General features: G+C 35.3%; 1 protein-coding gene across 1 annotated transcript in view; it reads left to right on the top strand.

Moving 5' to 3' along the window:
* WDPCP (WD repeat containing planar cell polarity effector) overlaps positions 1-18,731 on the top strand; it is a 353,246-nt gene that overhangs the window by 135,261 nt on the left and 199,254 nt on the right. Inside the window, exons 8-10 of the mRNA XM_034657274.1 lie at positions 137-251; positions 2,971-3,104; positions 6,648-6,839. Of these exons, the coding sequence (XP_034513165.1) occupies positions 137-251; positions 2,971-3,104; positions 6,648-6,839 (441 nt within the window). The remainder of the gene's footprint in view (positions 1-136; positions 252-2,970; positions 3,105-6,647; positions 6,840-18,731) is intronic.

Raw genomic sequence — 18,731 nt, 5'->3', positions numbered from 1 at the left:
GAAGAAAAACTCTTTGTAATTTCATGGTGTAGATGCCCATGTAAATATCTTTATAGTTTATACATTTAAAGAGAGATTTTTGAAAGACTCTAATTCTCAGTATCTCTCTCCCCCTGGCCCCTTTACCCGGTTTTAGCTCCTCTTTGGTTCAGGTGTGCTGGTGTCCCTAAGCCTCTCTGGGCCACAGCTGGAAAAAGTGGTGATTGACAGAAGCCTGGTGGGGAAGCTCATCTCAGACTCCATCAGTGATGGTAATTACCCCCATGTGCCTACATTAACAGTGGGGCAGGAGGAATAGTGTGTCAACAGGTACACTAATTATTACCACTGGGGACTTGCAAACTCAAGTAATCACTTATAATAGCGTAGTTACAACCCCTGGGACCAATACAAGTTTTGACCAATATTTAATATAAAAATTTTGTCAAGCGTTAGGCTCACATTCTGAGTATTTTTCACTTTTTCCTTTAAAAATGAACGTATTTTCAAAACAGGGTGGTTTTTTTTTGATGTGTTCTTTCAAAATTATTGTTGACATTTCAAATATTTTTCATTTTCAAATGAATTTTGAATAAATAACCCAAATGTGTCAACACAGCCACCAATTAAAAAAAAAAAATCTGTGTTTTGGCTAGTAGGAAGATTCTTTGTTACCAAAATCTATGAATACTAACTTTTGAGAAAATTTGGGCAGTATTTCTAAATATCAAAAACCAGTGCTCGCTTCGGCAGCACATATACTAAATATCAAAAACCAATGCCAAATATACTAGATAAAGCTGGATCCTTTTAAGTATACAACAATCAGTATATAATTGGTAAAAAGCACATAACAAAGGGGCGCCTTTGTGGGTGGCACAGTAGGTGGGGTGTCCAACTCGGTTTCAGCTTGGATTGTGATGTCAGGGTTGGAGATTGAGCCTGGTATTGAGCCTCAAGTTGGGCTCTGCACTCATTGTGGCGTCAGAGTTGGCTTGGGTTTCTGTCTTCCTCTCCCTTTGCCCCTCTCCCACCCTCACCCTCCCACACACGGTGTGCACACACTCCCTCTCTTTCTTGCTCAAATAAATCTTTTTAAAAAACACATAAAAAAGATTTTAAGCCAATTATTGAAAAGGTAGGATATTGACATTTATTGAGCCCTAAAAGGCTCTAAGATGCTGTGTCAACCTACTTATTTCATTTAATTAAAAACAAACTTCATATGGTATAGTTATTTCCATTTTATAGTTAAGGAAATTGAAGCTAAGACACTAGGGAACATGCCCACGAATGAGATACTAAGGAACAACTTGAAAATAACCAAAGTGAAATTGGAATCCAGGTTCTAGCTGCAGAGCCCATTTTCTCTCTACTATACTGTGCTGACTCCTGAGGTTTTAAGGTTGTGTTCTTTTATTGAAGGTAAAAAGGTTTAAAAACAAGTTGCATTAGTGATTGAAAATTGTCAGTATCTTAACTGAATAATCAAAACAGTGTGGTCCAGTGGAAAGGACAGAGGTGAGAATACAGAAACCTTCCTTCTGCTGTGTGCTATCCCTAGCTACCTCTGAATAACTTAGACACAATTTCATCATCTTAGAGAAAAACACTTTGTAGGATGGCTTTAATTAGCAACATTCTTGATAATAATAGGCTGGGGATAGGATTGTAAGTGTGCCATTTCCGTTTCCTTACAGGAACATGGTGTCAAGGAAGCTTCCTATGGAAGAAGTTCCATTTTCATATATGTAACGATTGACCCCTTTGTTGACACTGCAAATAAAATAGTGGCTGTGATGATTTCGTCATGTTGATACTCCTCTATAAGAATTAAAAGGAGACTCCCAACACTATTCGTGTCTCTGAGATATCTCTTTTTACTTGTTTCTTTTATTTATACCCCAAATAATTCACTCTCATGAGACCATGATAACAATGTGATTTCTTGGCAGTTCTCCAGATTCTCCTGTAATTGTGTAGATATTCTCTTGGTTGCTGCTTGCACAGCCAGGGTGTGGAAGTAAAGGAAAATATATGAAACATTCAATAATTTCTTTATGAAAGGAACAATACAAAACATTTCTCAAATTCCTGTTATACTAAGTTTTTATCAATAATTTTTATAACATTAATAGCCCTTTACGTAACTCATGAATATTAATTGTCTGCCTACTTGTGTTCATTAGAAATAAAGCTATAGAAATATTTTTGCTAATCTTCATTATTAGATATTAGTTAATGTAGTGTGCATATTGAGTATAGTATGCTTTCATTCAGCTTGTATACCCTCAGAAAGAAGGTTCACTGATGAAAAATGTAAAAATAAAAAAAATACAGGGACATCTGGGTGGTTTGTCAGTTAAGCATCTGACTTCTGCTCAGGTCATGATCTCAGGGTCTTGGGATAGAGCCCGATGTTGGGCTCCCTGCTCATGGGAAGTCGGCTTCTCCCTCTCCCTCTGCCCCCCGCCCCGCTTGTGCGTGTGTGCATGCGCACATCTGCTCTCTCAAATAAATAAATGTATGTATGTATGTATGTGGAGAACATGGAGAACACTGATCTGTAGCTCCTAAAAAACCAATTTATTCTCAGATGGTTTATATCCTGTAAACACAGGATTAAAGGCTAAGTACAAATAAAAGTAAATTGTTTTTCATCTTTACATTCAGGTATGAGATAGTCTTTATTTTATGCTTTTCTAGCCTTGGTTCATTTGGTGGTTGTCCCCAAACATCAGTGTATCATAAAATGGTATTAGGAAAAAAAGGAAAGTATGAAATCCATGCATGACTAAATTGATGATTATTGTTTATTTGTAATTTCTTTAATATCCTTGTAAAATAATGATATTAAGGAGACTAGTTATTGGTATTTATCTTCTGAGAATAGCTTTTTGTAATATTTGAGTGAAAAAATTTCTCAGTTCATTATCATTTTATTCTTAGTATCTTATAAAATGACAAATCTTTTTTTGTTTTGTTTTTTAGCTCTTCTCACAGACAACTTTATCATCTTATCATTTTTGGCACAAAACAAGCTATGTTTTATTCAGTTTACCAAGAAGATGGGTTCTCCTGATACAAACAAAAGACTAGAAAAACTCTCAGCCTTGGATTATAAGGTAGACATTTCAATTATAGAGTTGTATTATTAATTATTAAGGTATGCTAGAATATCACATGGATTGATATTATACTCATTATTCTTGAACATTTCTAGATTTCAGACAAACCAGAGTTAATTATATGATTAAGGTTGATTGAAAATAGTGGCTATCCTACCTTTTCTTTTTTACTCTCATTATGGGAGTCTAAAAATGGCATGTTTGGAGCAATTTATTTAGTACTTATAGAAATCAAAGATAGACAGTAGAGACAGGTTGCACATTTGAAAATGGTTTTCTTGCTAAGGGCAGTATATACACCATTCTGATTTTTCCTTAAAACCCCATATCATCTTTCTAGGCAAGGATAGCTGCTCTGGCTTCTATTTCACAAGAAAAGAAAGAAGAAAGAAGGCACTTTCAAAGGTTAATAGAAAAGTGTAATAAACAAGGGGTGGGAAGACCCCTCACCCCCCACATACACACACGTACACCCAACTATAACTGGAGAAAAATGCAAAATGAAATCTCCTTCATATGTTAGTATCTCTCCCTTCACTAACTCCAGGTAATTTGTTTCCTTGTATCAGGGATTTTACATCTGTTAAGGCAGGATTTTTATTTTAAATGATGTGTTTAATGTAAGTTTTGCCACATTACATTTTAACTGCTTGGAAGGCATACTCTCTGCTAGGATGAGTATCTAATACATTTTCCAGGCTGTTTCAGTTCAAGGCCTCTTTTCAGCAATGACTTGTGTTTGCAAGATTGATCCAGCCTCTGTGACGTGGATTTGAGACAGTTCACTGTTCACTGGGAACAGAGCTGATATACAGCTTCCTTAAAAAAGATGCACACTTATGCCATACCCAGAGTATCTATCTATAATACGGGCAAAGATTTTTAGAAGTCAGCTTTGTGGCTTGAAACTTTGTGTGTGTTTTTGAAAAAGTAGTATTTAAGCTAACCTTTTGCCCCGTGGGGTTATTTCTTATTGTGATTGAGGTGGTAGTGATGTGGGGAAGATTTAATTTTATTTGGTAGAAACATCTGTTCTTATTAAAAAAAGATTTTTGACATGGGATAAAATATATTAAATGAGCTTTTCATTGTGGTAATAAACTGTAATTTGGTTTTATTTGCCAACCTTGGGGAGCTTCTGTAACATTTGGTATAATACTGATTTTCTTTCATTGGAGTCAGTGGTATTCATGTATTGTATTTTGGTTAGTAAAAAAAACTGGTATTAGCACCCTTAATGGGATGTTATTTTCAGATTGGCTAACTTAACTGTATATTTATTTGAAATGTTGCTTATTTATAAATACTGGTCTTTAAAATACACCAATATGGAAAAAGTAAATAAATTAATGAAATGCACCAATATGCATTAACTCAAACTATTTAGAATGTTTTCAGTGCTACTATATAAAATTTTGTATGATGAGTTTATCCTTCTTAGGTGTGATGGATAGTTTAGTAGTCTTCTCAGCTGAAGGATAGTAGCTACCCATTAATGAGATCAGAGAGAAACTGTCAGGATGTCATCTTTTCTTATGAAAAGATGTGGAAAATAGACTTACTATATGGACTCTTACACTTTAAGTAAGGGAATTGCTTGTTTATTTTTTCTGCCTTTGGATTTGAGGATATTATGGGCACTCCACGTCATTTCTATACATTGGAGAAGTAACCTGCTTCCCTTTGGAAAAGCCCATGGATTTCATTTTCTGGTTCAGTATTTAAAATATAGATACTTAATACTTAGTAAAAATTGCCATTTGTCTACTGAAAGGATAATTTAAGAAACTTGTTCACTTTACTTGCCCTGTTGACCGTCATGATAGAATACTGATGCCATTAAAACTTATAGGAAACATGAAATTTCAGATAACATACATGATTTGCACTATATGAGGACTGAAAGTGTCAGTCTCTTAACTCTATTTTCTCATCTAAAAATTCGTAAGTATCATGTTTACATGGCAATAGGACATCGAAATACTGTATGTTTATTTGTAAGGACTTAGCAATTCCATTATGGTATTTATCTCAAGAAGATAAGTAGTTAAAATAATGATACTGAGAGCATAAATATAAGAATTTGCACTTCAGAGCCTAAAGTACATCTGTGTTGTCTGTCATTGCCCATTTGGATTTTCAAACAAAGAAATAGTGTATTTATAATTCTGCTTTTCTTTACAGCCGTACCATAATTTAATTCTCTCAGATTAAAACAATTTTGGGAAAGAAAATTGCAGGGTAAATATCCTGAAACTGTTGACCTTTAACAAATTTTCCAGTCTACATTTTAAAAATCCAAATCAATTTATTTAACAGGAAAGGGACAGTGCAAGGAGTTAAATGTTTACCATAAGAGAACAACACTGGTAATTACTTTGATTTCAGTTCCTTTTGATGTGCATTCGGAGGATGAAGAGGTCAATAATATTATGGCCATGCAAATAGAAAAGGGTTTCTTTTGACCATATTAAAAAAAAAATAGCAGAGGATTATTAAAGCATTAACCTTGATTTTAATGGCCTTGGTTGAGTGGTGAGATCACAATTTGGATGAGCCTGATTATTTACTAAATACAATACATAAATGCAACGGGTTCTTAACACACATTGCACTCTGGCATTATCGCATTACTGCCATCCTTTGTTGCCTTGCAGACAGGAATATGAAAGCAATCTGTCATGTAGTGAGACTGGCTCCAGAAGCATTTCTCTGATAAGAAGACCCCCTGCCCTTTGCTAGTGTCTGGTCCAGTAGGCTTAGCCATGCGCTTAATCCCCAGAAAGTGGTTCGATTATTGCTGACCAGCAATGGCAAGATAGTTTTTTTTTTCTTCCAAGCTATCAACCTTCCATTAATTCCTTAAGCAGAAATACGGTGCAATCTATATTTCCTTGGCATGTGTCACCCAGATGGTGCTGTGCTTATGTTTTCAAATAACCGTGTTCCAAAATAACATAGTTTGAATAATAAATTCTACAAATCCTCCTAAGAAAGAGAAGCATAATTCTCAGAAGCGGCATAAACTTTTATGCATGATGCTGTGGCTTATCCCTTTATGCAGAATATATGTCTCATGTATTCTTTAAAGTGATATTTTCCTCGAGTTGTTTTTCCTTTTATTGTTGTCAGTCATTGTTAACGTGTTATGTCTTAAACAGTAGTCAGATACTCTTGGTCAGCAGTACTGAACTTGTCATTTAATATAGCTGGTCTTAAATCCTATGTGTAGGTCGATGCTGTCAAGCAGCCATGACTGTACATTTTGGTATTGATTGGGATTGCTACAGCCAATTCCTCCCTAACTCACATTTCTCCTTTTCCTTTCCTCTGCTAAAAATGGGGAGAATTTTGAACATATGTCTTTTTTATATATGTGTCAAAAGAATTTGGTAAATTCTGACACCTCCTTAAGCACATGTTTAACATGCATATTTACTTGCATTTATCTACATTTACAGATGCTTTAATTTTTGTAATACGGGGAGGATTTTGCATTTAAAAAATGATTCTTATATGCTTTTTTCCCTTAATCATTAGATTTCCTATTACGAGATACCTGGCCCAGTGAACAGGACAACAGAGCGTCGTCTAGCTATCAATAGTGTTCAGGATAGAGTTGCTTGCTGGTGGCCACTGGTCAGTGATGATGCTTGGCCTTGGGCCCCCATTTCTCCTGAAAAGGACAGAGCCAATCTGCTGCTCCTAGGTCATGCTCAAGGAAGACTGGAGGTAAATTTAAAGCAAATATACACATTTTGTTGAAGAGCAAATAAAATAGGATTCTTAGTTTTTCCATTCTGAAATAAAGATGAATACTTTTTTAAGCCTATAATTTATTTTCCTAAATTCTCAAAGGAGGAAATTACATATAAAGTGAGATCCTCAGAAGTCTCATATCTATAGGGTAAACAGACAACTCCAGGGCTGGCCTGAATTGCATGGTGATTAAGAACACAGGCTTCTGGGTTCAAATCCTAGCTCTGCCACTACCTAGCTCTCTGTCCTTGAGCAAGTTATTAACCTCTGTGCACTGTGGCTTCCTAATTTGAAAAATAGAGTTAATGAAGATAAATAAGTTAATACATGCATTTAGAGCACTACCTACGTATAGTAAACTCTCAAACATGGATCACTGTTGTGATTCTTATTATCATCATTTTTAGTACTGTCATTACTGTTTGCCCATAATTTCATGCCTGCCAAAGCTATGTTATCTGTCACCTTCTTTATACTTCATTGAATCAGCAAACATTAGACAAATGCTTATTTTGTGGAAGACTCTGTGGTACCAAACCATGCCTGAGGCAAGAATTTATAAGGAGAGCTGTAGAGCAGTGGCCTTCTCAATCTAGTATCCTGCCTTGGACAGGAGTACCGAAAAGGGTTAATCTGGGGGAGGGGGGGCAAGTATTTCATCCTGTCTATTCCCGACAGTGGTTCCATCATCATTCATTATTGTGAACCTGTGGGTAATTCCAGCTTGTACCAGTACTTTGTGGAATTCTGCTTTTCTTTTTTATAATTTAAAACAAAAGCACCCCTTCCTATTACTTTTTTAAGTTTTTGCCTGAGTAAAATATAGACAGTCCCAACTTATAGATGGTTTGACTTAGTATTTTCAACTTTGCCATGGTGTGAAAGCAATACATGTTCAGGAGAAGCCATACTTTGAATTTTGAATTTTGATCTTTTCCCAGTCTAGTGATATGTGATAGGATACTCTCCCATGATGCTGGGCAGTGGCAGTCAGTCACAGCTTCCAGTCAGCCATGCAATCATGAAGATAAACAACTGTTACCCTTACAACCAATCTATTTTTTACTTTCGGTACAGTATTCAATAAATTACATGAGATAGTCAACACTTTATTATAAAATAGGCTTTGCATTAGATGATTTTGCCCAGTTATATAGACTAATTTAAGTTTCTGAGCATGTTTAAGCTAGGCTAGGCTAAGCTGTGACGTCCGGTAGGTTAGGCATATTAAATGCATTTTCAACTTAGTATGTTTTAACTTATGATAGGTTTACTGGGACTTGACTCCATTGATAGGCAAGGAAGACTGTAGTGTGTTTCTATATTTTCTCTAAATCTATTGTCTGTTAGGCTTTAATTCTGAGATATAATGAACAAGTCCAAGTTTTTTCTTTTTTCTTTTTTTAAAGATTTTATTTATTTATTTGACAGAGAGAGACAGCCAGTGAGAGAGGGAACACAAGCAGGGGGAGTGGGAGAGGAAGAAGCGGGCTTCCCGCTGAGCAGGGAGCCCAGTGAGGGGCTCGATCCCAGGACCCTGGGATCACGCCCTGAGCCAAGGGCAGGTGCTTAACGACTGAGCCACCCAGGTGCCCCAAGTTTTTTCTATCTCCATCTGCCTCTTTTGGTGTTATAAACTTTCAGGCTGTCTTAAGACTGCAGAGTCATTTTTAATTAATTAATTAACCTTTTTCTGGAACTTTTCAAATTTTGTTGCAGTGACTAAAACCACTTGTAATGCTTTAGGTGTGGATTTGTGAGGCTAAGGAAGTGCTTTGTTCCTATTCACTTGCTTTTCATGCCCACTGCTTTATTGATCTTGGGCTCAGAAGCTAATAGAGTAAAAGACTTCATCAAAATGTCTGTAATAAAGCTAATTAGAATTCTGTTAAATGTTGTGCCTTATAATAAAAGTAAAAATAATTTATTTATACTTTACATAAATTACCTGTATTTGAAATGAGTGTATTACACGAAATTAGCAGTGTTCTAAAGGGTATACATGTGGTCTACATACCTTATCTCCTGGCGTCGTCTACACAATGGGCTTTGGAGTTGGACAAACCTAGTTTACCTGTTGGTTGAACCGTATACATACTAACTGTGTAACCTCAGTCAAGTTTACTCCCTTTAAGCTTCTGCCCGCTCTTAGCTAATTTTGTGTTCTTTGCCCTTTGGTAGATCACCTGTCCTCTCTGACTTTAGTTTTGTATTTTTAAAATGATGGATTTCAACCAGATAGGTCAATTCCAGGTCCCTGACAGCTCTAAAAAGTGCTCATCTGGATTCTGAAGCCACAGATCTGATTTAGCCATTGTTTGCTCAAATGCCTTTAGGACATATGAAACTAAACAGCCTCAGCACTGAAAGCCCACCCTGACTGGCCCTGACCTACCTTTCTAGTGTTATTTCCTTATGTGAACCTCTGTTCTAGCCAAGTGGTTTACTCACTGCATCTTCTTTTCCATGTCCTGTCTGTACACATTACTGAAGGGCCTGAAAGGCCCTTTCTTCTGTTTCTACATCATTCAACAACTATTGAGTATGACCGTGGAGTAAACACTGTATTTCATTCCAAGGGATATGAATACAAAAATATCCCTGCCTGCAGGGATCCTAGTGTCCACCAATGAGAGACAAATATGAAAATGTGTAAGTGCACTAAAGCATTAAATGATGCTGTGGATAGAGTATGTGTAAGTTACAGTAGGAGCCAGTGGGGAATGATTGATTCTACTTAGGGAGATAGTCAGGAGGAAACGTTAAAGAGTCTTTACAATTTGCTCAAATATGAGATTGGCAAACACTTTTACTTACTTTTACTATCCTTTCTAAGTTCCATATAAAGGTTGTACTAGCCCTCTGGAGTGATTTGGCTAGCTTTTTCTTTTTCTCCTCTTCGAAACAGTACCAAAAGGACTTATCTGGTACTTGAGCATTTGGTAAAACTCACCTATAAAACTGCTTGGGTGTGGTATCTTAAAGGAAGGTAGATTTTTAAAATAACAGATTCCAGTTTTAAGGGCTGCTTTTTTTCAGGAATTCCGTTTTTTTTTCCTTGAAGTCATTTTCCTTAATTTGTATTTCTGGAAAATTATCCATTTTATGTAAGTGTTTTTGAATAGATTTTCCTAAAGTTGTATATGATACTTGCACATGATTTTTATTCACCACTGATTTCATAGTTAATGCCCCCCCTTTCAATCCTATATTAAGATACAGAAATTCCTTTTTTTTTAGCAAGAGTAGCTTTTTCTTGGATTTGGCCCTTTGAGTCATTCTATCAAAGTTAAACTGTTGGAAAAATTTGTGAAGATTACTTTTTCAGAACCTTGTGTGAACTTCTATATGCAAAAGGTGAATGTCTTTGGAAGAAATCTCTAGGGAAATAATTGTTTCTTTTTTTCACATGTGAAGACATAATTTTTAACTATGAATTAATTGTAGCACATTTTTTAGAATATCATGAATAAAAACCACTAGTCTGTAAAAGTAATATTCAGGCAATATGTCTTTAAATTTTTTTACTGGTCACCAATAGACTTCTTGAACTAATCATCAGAATAAAAGATACAATCTACACTTAAACTCTAAAATTCAAACTAAAAAAGTAGCAACCTCATGGAGAAGAAATTTAATCTTTGCATATGTTGAACTAGAATTTTTAAAAAGCATTTCCCATCCAAGTTCAATAAGCTTTTACTTGGAAAGTGGCAAGATCCTAGAGTAGTGGTTCCTAGCCTTGGCAACACATTACAGTCACCTGCAGAGCTTTTACAAAGGGCCCACCCAGACCTGTTATATCAGACTCTCCAGAGGGACAGGAGGCACCAGTATTCCTTAACAGGTTCCCTAGGTGATTCTCATGTGCATCCACATTGAGAAGCACTGCTTTACAGCAAACTAAAAAAAAAAAAAGCAGAAGAAGAAGAAAAAGAAATGTGAAGCCATCATTTTTGCATAACAGACCATGGAAAGGATAAAGCCCACATACTGAACCAAATGAGAGTTTTAACAGTAGATTCTAAGTAGAAAATTGGCTTACCAAGCAGCTAAAAAAAAGAAAACAAAGGAAACATAGGAATAAGCTCTCTGTGACTGAATTATCTGTCTTTCAGAGGAGGAACATTTTAAAATTTATTTTATGGATATTAGAAAACTCCTGGTCTAATTTCACACCACAAAGCTCTAAACAGCAGCACATATCTTAATTAGAAGCATAAAGCAGAGAGAGTTATGTAGTCTAGGAAAAAAATTTCTTTTGAAAAATATACAATAGATAGTGTGTAGAAAAAGAAATTTTTATCAGTAAATTCATTTTAAAAACAGTTCTTAATGGTGTATGTGTGGATTATCATATATAACATGGTAATCATTTTTATTTAAATTCCACATACTTAATGCTTTCCTTTTGGGAAAGTTTTAACCATCATCACAGAACTATTTAACTCATTCATTTTGTCAAAAATGTGATGACAACACAACTTATTCTTCCTTACCTTTGTATTTGAACAAGTATTTTAACGTTTCAGCTGTATGGATTAGATAATGCTTTCTGAGAATGGTAGTAATTGCAAGATACATTCCTCAGAAGAGTTCACCTGAATTTATTTACCAAATTAATTAAAAACACATAAGCAGAGCTATTAAACCTTAAAACGTGTTGTCAGGGATAGGGAAATAAAACCTCAGAAAGATAACTGTTTTCCTCTAAAATTTAAAAACCATTTGCAGGGATGTAGAGGAGCAGCAACTAATGGAAGAGTAAAAATGTGACCAGCTTTTAATATAGCATAATTTGATTAAAGAAGCATTTAGAAAGTGTTACACTTGCATTCAACTGAAAAGCCAAAATATTTAAGAAATATCTCTTCCAAAGAAATGTATGTATTGTGTTAGTGTTCAACCAGATAAACAAAGATTTTATATTCTAGGCATGATAACTTTTAAAAAATCTCTTTATTATAAAACATGCTTAAAGAAAACCACATGAAATAAATGTATAGTTTAGTGAGCTATTATGAAGGAAATAATCCTGCAACCACACACAGGTCAAGAAGGGGGACGTTGGCTAGCCACCAAGAAATACTGTTATGTACTGTCATGATTTCAGCCCCTTCCTGGTCCCCAAAAGTAGCCTCTGTCATGAATTTCCATCACTTTCTTATATACCCATGCAGTTTTTATCATCCTAATGCATCTCCCAACACTGTAGTTTAATATTATCCATTTAAAACACTTGAATGTGGGGCACCTGGGTGGCTCAGTCTGTTAAGTATCTGCCTTTGGATCAGGTCATGGCCCCAGAGTCCTGGGATCCAGCCCCACATCGGGCTCCCTGCTTAGCGGGGGAGTCTGCTTCTCCCTCTCCCTGTGTCCCTGCTCATGTTCTCTCTCTCACTCACTCTCTCAAATAAATAAATACAATTAAAAAAAAAAAACCACTTTAATATATCTCTTCTAATCTACAAGTTCCCCTTCCATCCCTTTCCTTTCCTTAAAATTTATCTTATGAAACTGCGGTGTCCCATAGTTTGGATTTTGATGTTTGCATAATCAGTGTGGTTCAACATGTTTCTCTATCTTTTGAAAATTCTACAAGTTAGTCAGTTTGGGCAAGACTATATTGGGCGGTGTGCTCTTTTTATCAGAAGGCACGTAATGTCAGGTTCTCTCTTGGTTGTCTGTCTTTTAATGTTAGCAGCTGTTAATGCTCAGTGCCTGCATCCATTAATATATTAGGGTTGCAAAACGGTGATATTCTAATTATATTATTATTTTTTCATTTATTAATGGGGATACTTTTATAAAGAGATACTTCCACTCTTCTATTTGTTTTCCCAATGGATGAATTCATATAGATAGTATAATCAGGATAAATGTCAGTTTCTTTTATTTGTTAGTTTTCAAGATAATGAATTGGTTCCTTATCACTTCCTGAAGGTAACCAATTAGTTTTTATTTTTCAAGTAACATTATTAATTGATGGATTTAAATATATTTGACTTGATGGGTTTTATAAATTGTATTTGTTATCCTTTTAAAAGCTCAAAGTTGTCTTATATTTGGGAGCCTCTACAAGTTGGCTCCTCTTTTTTTCATGACCTCAGTAGTCTTGGGTAGCTTCCCTGCTATTTGGCGTGACAGATATGTTCTATGCTTAGCTTGTACATTTCCAGCCTCAGACCTGGAATTAGCCATTTCTTCCATAAGCTTTGGTTTCTTTTAATGGAAAACGGTATTTTAAGCCCAAATTTGGGAGCTAGGGATAGTGTGTTGTTGTTACTGGATTGGCCATTGTTTTAGTAGAATGAGCTAGAGATTTTATATATATATATATATATACATATACATACATCCATATATATACATACACACAGAGTGAGTTCACACTGTTACTTCTAACTTGAATTCAAGATATAGGGTTTTTAATTTAACCTCTTCTATATTACATCTATATCTTCTCTTTTTCGTGCCAAAAGTCTTAGTTTGCAGGGACGTGGGGGACAAACTATATTTGTCCCATAATTACTTGCTTACTTTATCTCAGTATACACCTAACAGTTTGAGAATAATCATACTAATACTACCACTACTAATATAAATTACTGAGAACATTCAGACTTTTTGCGTATGTTTTTATCACTTCTTTCCTTTACATTTTTAAGTAGTTGTACTTTATTTAGATTGTTGGAGCATGAAGTCATTACATATAATGTTCTCTCTCTTTTAATCCTCATCTAGTCACCCATGAGTTTTTGGTTTTTCTATTTAGTTGAACTGTTTTCTTTCACGTGGAGATTTAGAGAGATTCAAAACTACAGTGCCGCCATCACCAGTTTGCCAGAATCAGGGGTACTATATTCATGGTCATATTTAAACAGTTTTTAAAAGCTCTCTGCCCAACGGGGCTCGAACTAACGACCCTGAGATCAAAAGTTGCACGCCCTACTGACTGAGTCAGCCAGGTGCCCTGATCAACACTAAGTTTGAACCAACCCTCTACAGCGAAACATGAAACATGACAATCTTGAGCCTATCTCCAGCTCACTGTATTGCTTTTCTGATTTCTGTGCTTTCTTAATTTTAAAATATCTTCCAGACAGGGCGTCACTCATATTGACTGCTTATGCTCGTCCTTCTCTGTACTGTTCCTTTGATTGATTGATTGATTGATTGATTGATTTAATGTAAAGTTTCGATGATTCATTAGTTGCGTATAACACCCAGTGCACCATGCAATACGTGCCCTCCTTACTACCCATCACCAGCCTATCTCATTCCTTTTTTGATGACTTTTGAATCAGTTCTGTCTACTTTTTTCAAATTTAGCTTTTTTAAGAATAAAACTGAAATCATCTCAGTGTGTGTTTTTCAACAAGTTTCAACCTTAAAGCTGACTGATTTAAACTTGACTGAAACAATTCACTTTAGGAAGGAAACTACCAGCTTGTTTATCCTTAAAATTGGGAAATTCCAAGACCTTTAAGATTCTTCTTTATCTTTTCTGCTCTTTCTTAGCTTGAATTCTTTTTCTTAGCTTGAATTCTTATACCATTTCTTTCCTTATCACACAGTTTTCTTTAAAAAACAAAAAAAACTGAAAGCAAACAACAAAAAATAAAACATTGAGCCATGGTCATCTACCTCTTGTCTGGTGTCACAATCTCTCTTAATTGGCCACTTGGAACATGGCATAGCCTTTAGCCTGTGTTTCTGTGCTTTTCTTTGTACCTTCCTATTACCTTAGAATTAAAGCAGAGATCTTTTTTTAGAGATTTCCAGACTTTGAGCCCGTCACCACACATTATAAAAGTCTTCATTTTTTCATCCCTTAATTATCTATACTGTTCTTCCCCATCTTATTGTTTGCCTCTTCATTATGCTTGTATTAAAACTTTTCATCATGTTCTTTACCACAGCCATTCCCACTGGAATTCTGATAAGTTCCTGAAACTTGGCAGATATATTTTAAGAATCTTTAAAAGTTATTAGATTTCAGAATTCACCTAATCTGGGGACTGCCTGAAGATAGGATTAAGACCAAGAACTCAAGGTTGCTAAGAGAGTCAATCTTAAAAGTACTTATCACAAGACAAAACTTTGTAACTATGTATGGTGATGGATATTAATGAGACTTACTGTAATGATCATTTTGCAGTATATACAAATATTGAATCATTGTTGGACACCTGAAAGTAATATAATGTTTTATGTCAATTAGACCTCCATAAAAAGAAAAAAAGGCCAAGAACTCAATGAGAGAAAGGAATTCTTGATCATGAAGTTTGTAGAGGATAGCATTAAACATGCCTTATGGAAGGTCATAGTAGACTTCAACTTAATCTTGCTAGCTTACATGCATATCACCAGCCAAGGTTCTCTGTTTTTTTCCTCCTTTGTGCTTTTTTTCTTAAGGGCATTGTCACTTAACATTTCTCCCGTCACTATACACCACATTTTATAATTTCTTTATCTTAGCATTATATCTTGGCCTGATTATCTCCTGACTAGTACTTCGAACTAAGTTCATTTGGGGAGGAAAAACTAGCTGCATAAATATGAGAGATGTCTTAGTATATGCAAGTTTGGATTTTAAAAAGTCTCTTTTCTCTTGGTATTTTGTAGTAACTGCATAATTACATTTGAAGAAGTTTTCAACTTCTTATTTGCAAATGATCTGCTAACAGAGCATGCTAACAGAGTTAGAAAATGTATTGACACATATAGCTCTTCAGTCAATAGGGTATATATTAATAACTTTAAAAGGTTGCTGAAAATGCAGGTATAACACTTCATTTTCAGAATCTTGGTCCATCACATTAGCATTTTTGTAGAAAAACTGAATGACTGAATTTTCTTCTCCTGCATCTCATTGCTTTATTTTAGCTGAATTGAGTCCATTTTTATTGGTGATTACCTGTTTCTTTCTACTTCTTATAAACAAAACGTCTTGCTTCAGAATTCTAACTGGAATCTCAGTCCACTTTTCCTATCAATTAAAAATATTAATATCACATTGGGTAACATGCAAGTATCATAGCAGTATTCCTGATTGACCTAAAGTTTTGCCATAAGGTTTTGTGCCATGTCAGTCAAATTATTTATAAACATTTCTCTGTGTAGATATACTTAAGTCACTAGTACTTATTACTGTTTCTTGTTTGTAACAGTACATGATAACTTTATCGTGACAGTATCTATATGTACAGATTTCTTATTTTCATGGACTGAAATGTTTCTTTTATTCTGATAATATTGGCTATCTTTAAATATCATATAATTATGATTTTAAATGAATTTAAAATCCTGGAATTAAATATGAACATTGTATATCTTATTTAAAATATATTCAGTCAGTCGTGTTTATTGAGCTACTACTGTATGCCAAGCACAGCATTAAATATCATAAATAAATGAAATTACTTTAATGTTAACTTCTAGGTTACATCTTTCCTATGTTTAAAATTATCTTCCACATTTATAATTTCAAACTTTGTGTCAGCCATGAATTCTAAATTACCAAGTTTGGAATTTATTTAGAATCAGTGTCTCTCATTCTTTTTATCTGCTATTCTTGTGAAAAACTCCAAGACTTTCTCTTCAGGAACAACAAGGATAGCCACTATTTACTGTGGTCTCCTCTGTCCTCTGCATATTAGGTATGTTATTTTTAAATCATACAGCAATCCTGCAGCACAGGTGAAAAAATCCACATCTTACAGATGAGAAAACCACAGTTCCAAGAGGTTATCTTGCCCCAGACTCCAGAGCTCTCTATCACCAAAACAAGGAGTCAGCGCTGTTATGTGCTGCTTCTGCTATGTGGTGTTGCTCCATGGCTGTTGTACAGGGTCAAGTCCAACTTAGAATTAAATTCTGAACCTAACTATGTCAAATACTTTTAAGCCTACAGATATTTTGGATTTTAATGCTGTCATCTTACTCTATTTTAAACGTCATATAAACTGGACCCTTTCTGTTCATGACATAATACTATTTTCAAAAAGATTTCATGTAACATCATAGAAGAAACGTAAAGTTTTCCTTTTTATCTTCTTCTGTACAAACAAATGCAAAAACTGGCAATGATGTTTGTGTTTGTATAATTTTTGTGGTGAGGAAATAGTTTAGTTAGTGTTTGGTTCATTTAGGGATGTTTTTACATTTACACTGTTTTCATTACAACTCAATCAATACAAGAATGAAGCATCTTTAAAAGAATTCAGTTTATTAAGACCCTTGCCTTCCAAACTTCCTCAGTCATGTCAAGTAAAGTTGCCCAGATCATCAGACAAGTCTCTTTTTCATCCCCAGGTTATAGGCTCCATTGACATTTGCACAATTTGTCTCTTCAGTGCCTTCACCTAATTCTCACTCCTCTGCTCTGTGAGGATCCTTTCACTAACTTGAGTTTCCTAATGCCCTGTGGTTCTTCACATTCATGCCCTGTGATCACATTGAGGAAAAGCTGGGACCTTCATGGAAACTTACTAATTCCCTATGCTCGCAAAACAGTGCGTCTTGTAGAGACCTTGGTTTTTCCAGTCAGACAGATCTGGATTTGAAACTACAGTTCTATCACTTACTAACACTGGAATCACAGACATCTTAATCCATCTGTGTGACCCTCATTTTCCTTATCTCTAGAACATAGATTATAATACCAAACTTTGGGGTATTAAAAAGATTAAATAAAACAATGTATGAAAAGTGGTTGACATAGTACCCTATTTTCTTCTTATTATTTTTGGTAGGATTATTCTTTTGAAAGTTACGCACACTCAAGTGATTTCTAATCTTTATTTTTTTCTTTTTATTTTTTATTTATTTTTTTAGATTTTTCTTATTTAAATTCAACTAACATATAATGTGTTATTGGTTCCAGCGATAGAGGTCAGTGATTCATCACTCTTATACAGTACCCAATGCTCATTACATCACATGCCCTCCTTAATGTCCATCACCCAGTTACCCCATCTTCCCACCCCCTTCCCTTCCAGCAACCCTCAGTTTGTTTCCTGTGGTTAAGAGTCTATAATGCTTTGTCTCCCTCTCTGCTTTTGTCTTGTTTTATTTTTTTCTCTCTTACCCTGTGATCCTGTTTTATTTCTTAAATTCCACATATGAGTGAGATCATATGATAATTGTCTTTCTCTGATTGACTTATGTCGCTTACCATGATACCCTCTAGTTCCATCCATGTTGTTGCAAATGGCAAGATTTCAATTTTTTGATGGCTGAGTAGTATTCCATTGTGTGTCTGTGTGTGTGTGTGTATGTATATATACCACATATTCTTTATCCATTCATCTGTCCATGGACATCTGGGCTCTTTCCATAGTTTAGCTATTGTGGACATTGCTGCTATAAACATTGGAGTGCAGGTGCCCCTTCAGCTCACTACATTTGTATCTTTGGGGTAGGTACCTACTAGTTCAATTGCTGGGTCATAGTGTAGCTCCATTTTCAACTTTTTGAGGAACCTGCACACTGTTTTCCGTAATGGCTGCACTAGAGCTTGCATACCCACCAACAGTGTAAGAGGGTTCCCCTTTCTCTGCATCCTCACCAACATCTGTCATTTCCTGACTTATTAATTTTAGCCATTCTGACCAGTATGAGGTGGTATCTCATTGTGGTTTTGATTTGTATTTCCCTTATGTCAAGTGATGTGGAGCATTTTTTCATGTGTCTGTTGGACAGTTGTATGTCTTCTCTGGAGAAATGTCTGTTCAGGTCTTCTGCCCATTTCTTCATTGGATTATTTGTTCTTTGGGTGTTCAGTTTGGTAAGTTCTTTATAGATTTTGGACACTAGCCCTTTATCTGATTAAGACGTTTGCAAGTATCTTCTCCCATTCTC

Source organism: Ailuropoda melanoleuca, chromosome 4 (genome assembly GCF_002007445.2).
Source record: "Ailuropoda melanoleuca isolate Jingjing chromosome 4, ASM200744v2, whole genome shotgun sequence".
NCBI lineage: Eukaryota > Metazoa > Chordata > Mammalia > Carnivora > Ursidae > Ailuropoda > Ailuropoda melanoleuca.
Note: the sequence above shows the minus strand (reverse complement) of the source record. Positions and strands in the feature narration are given on the sequence as shown.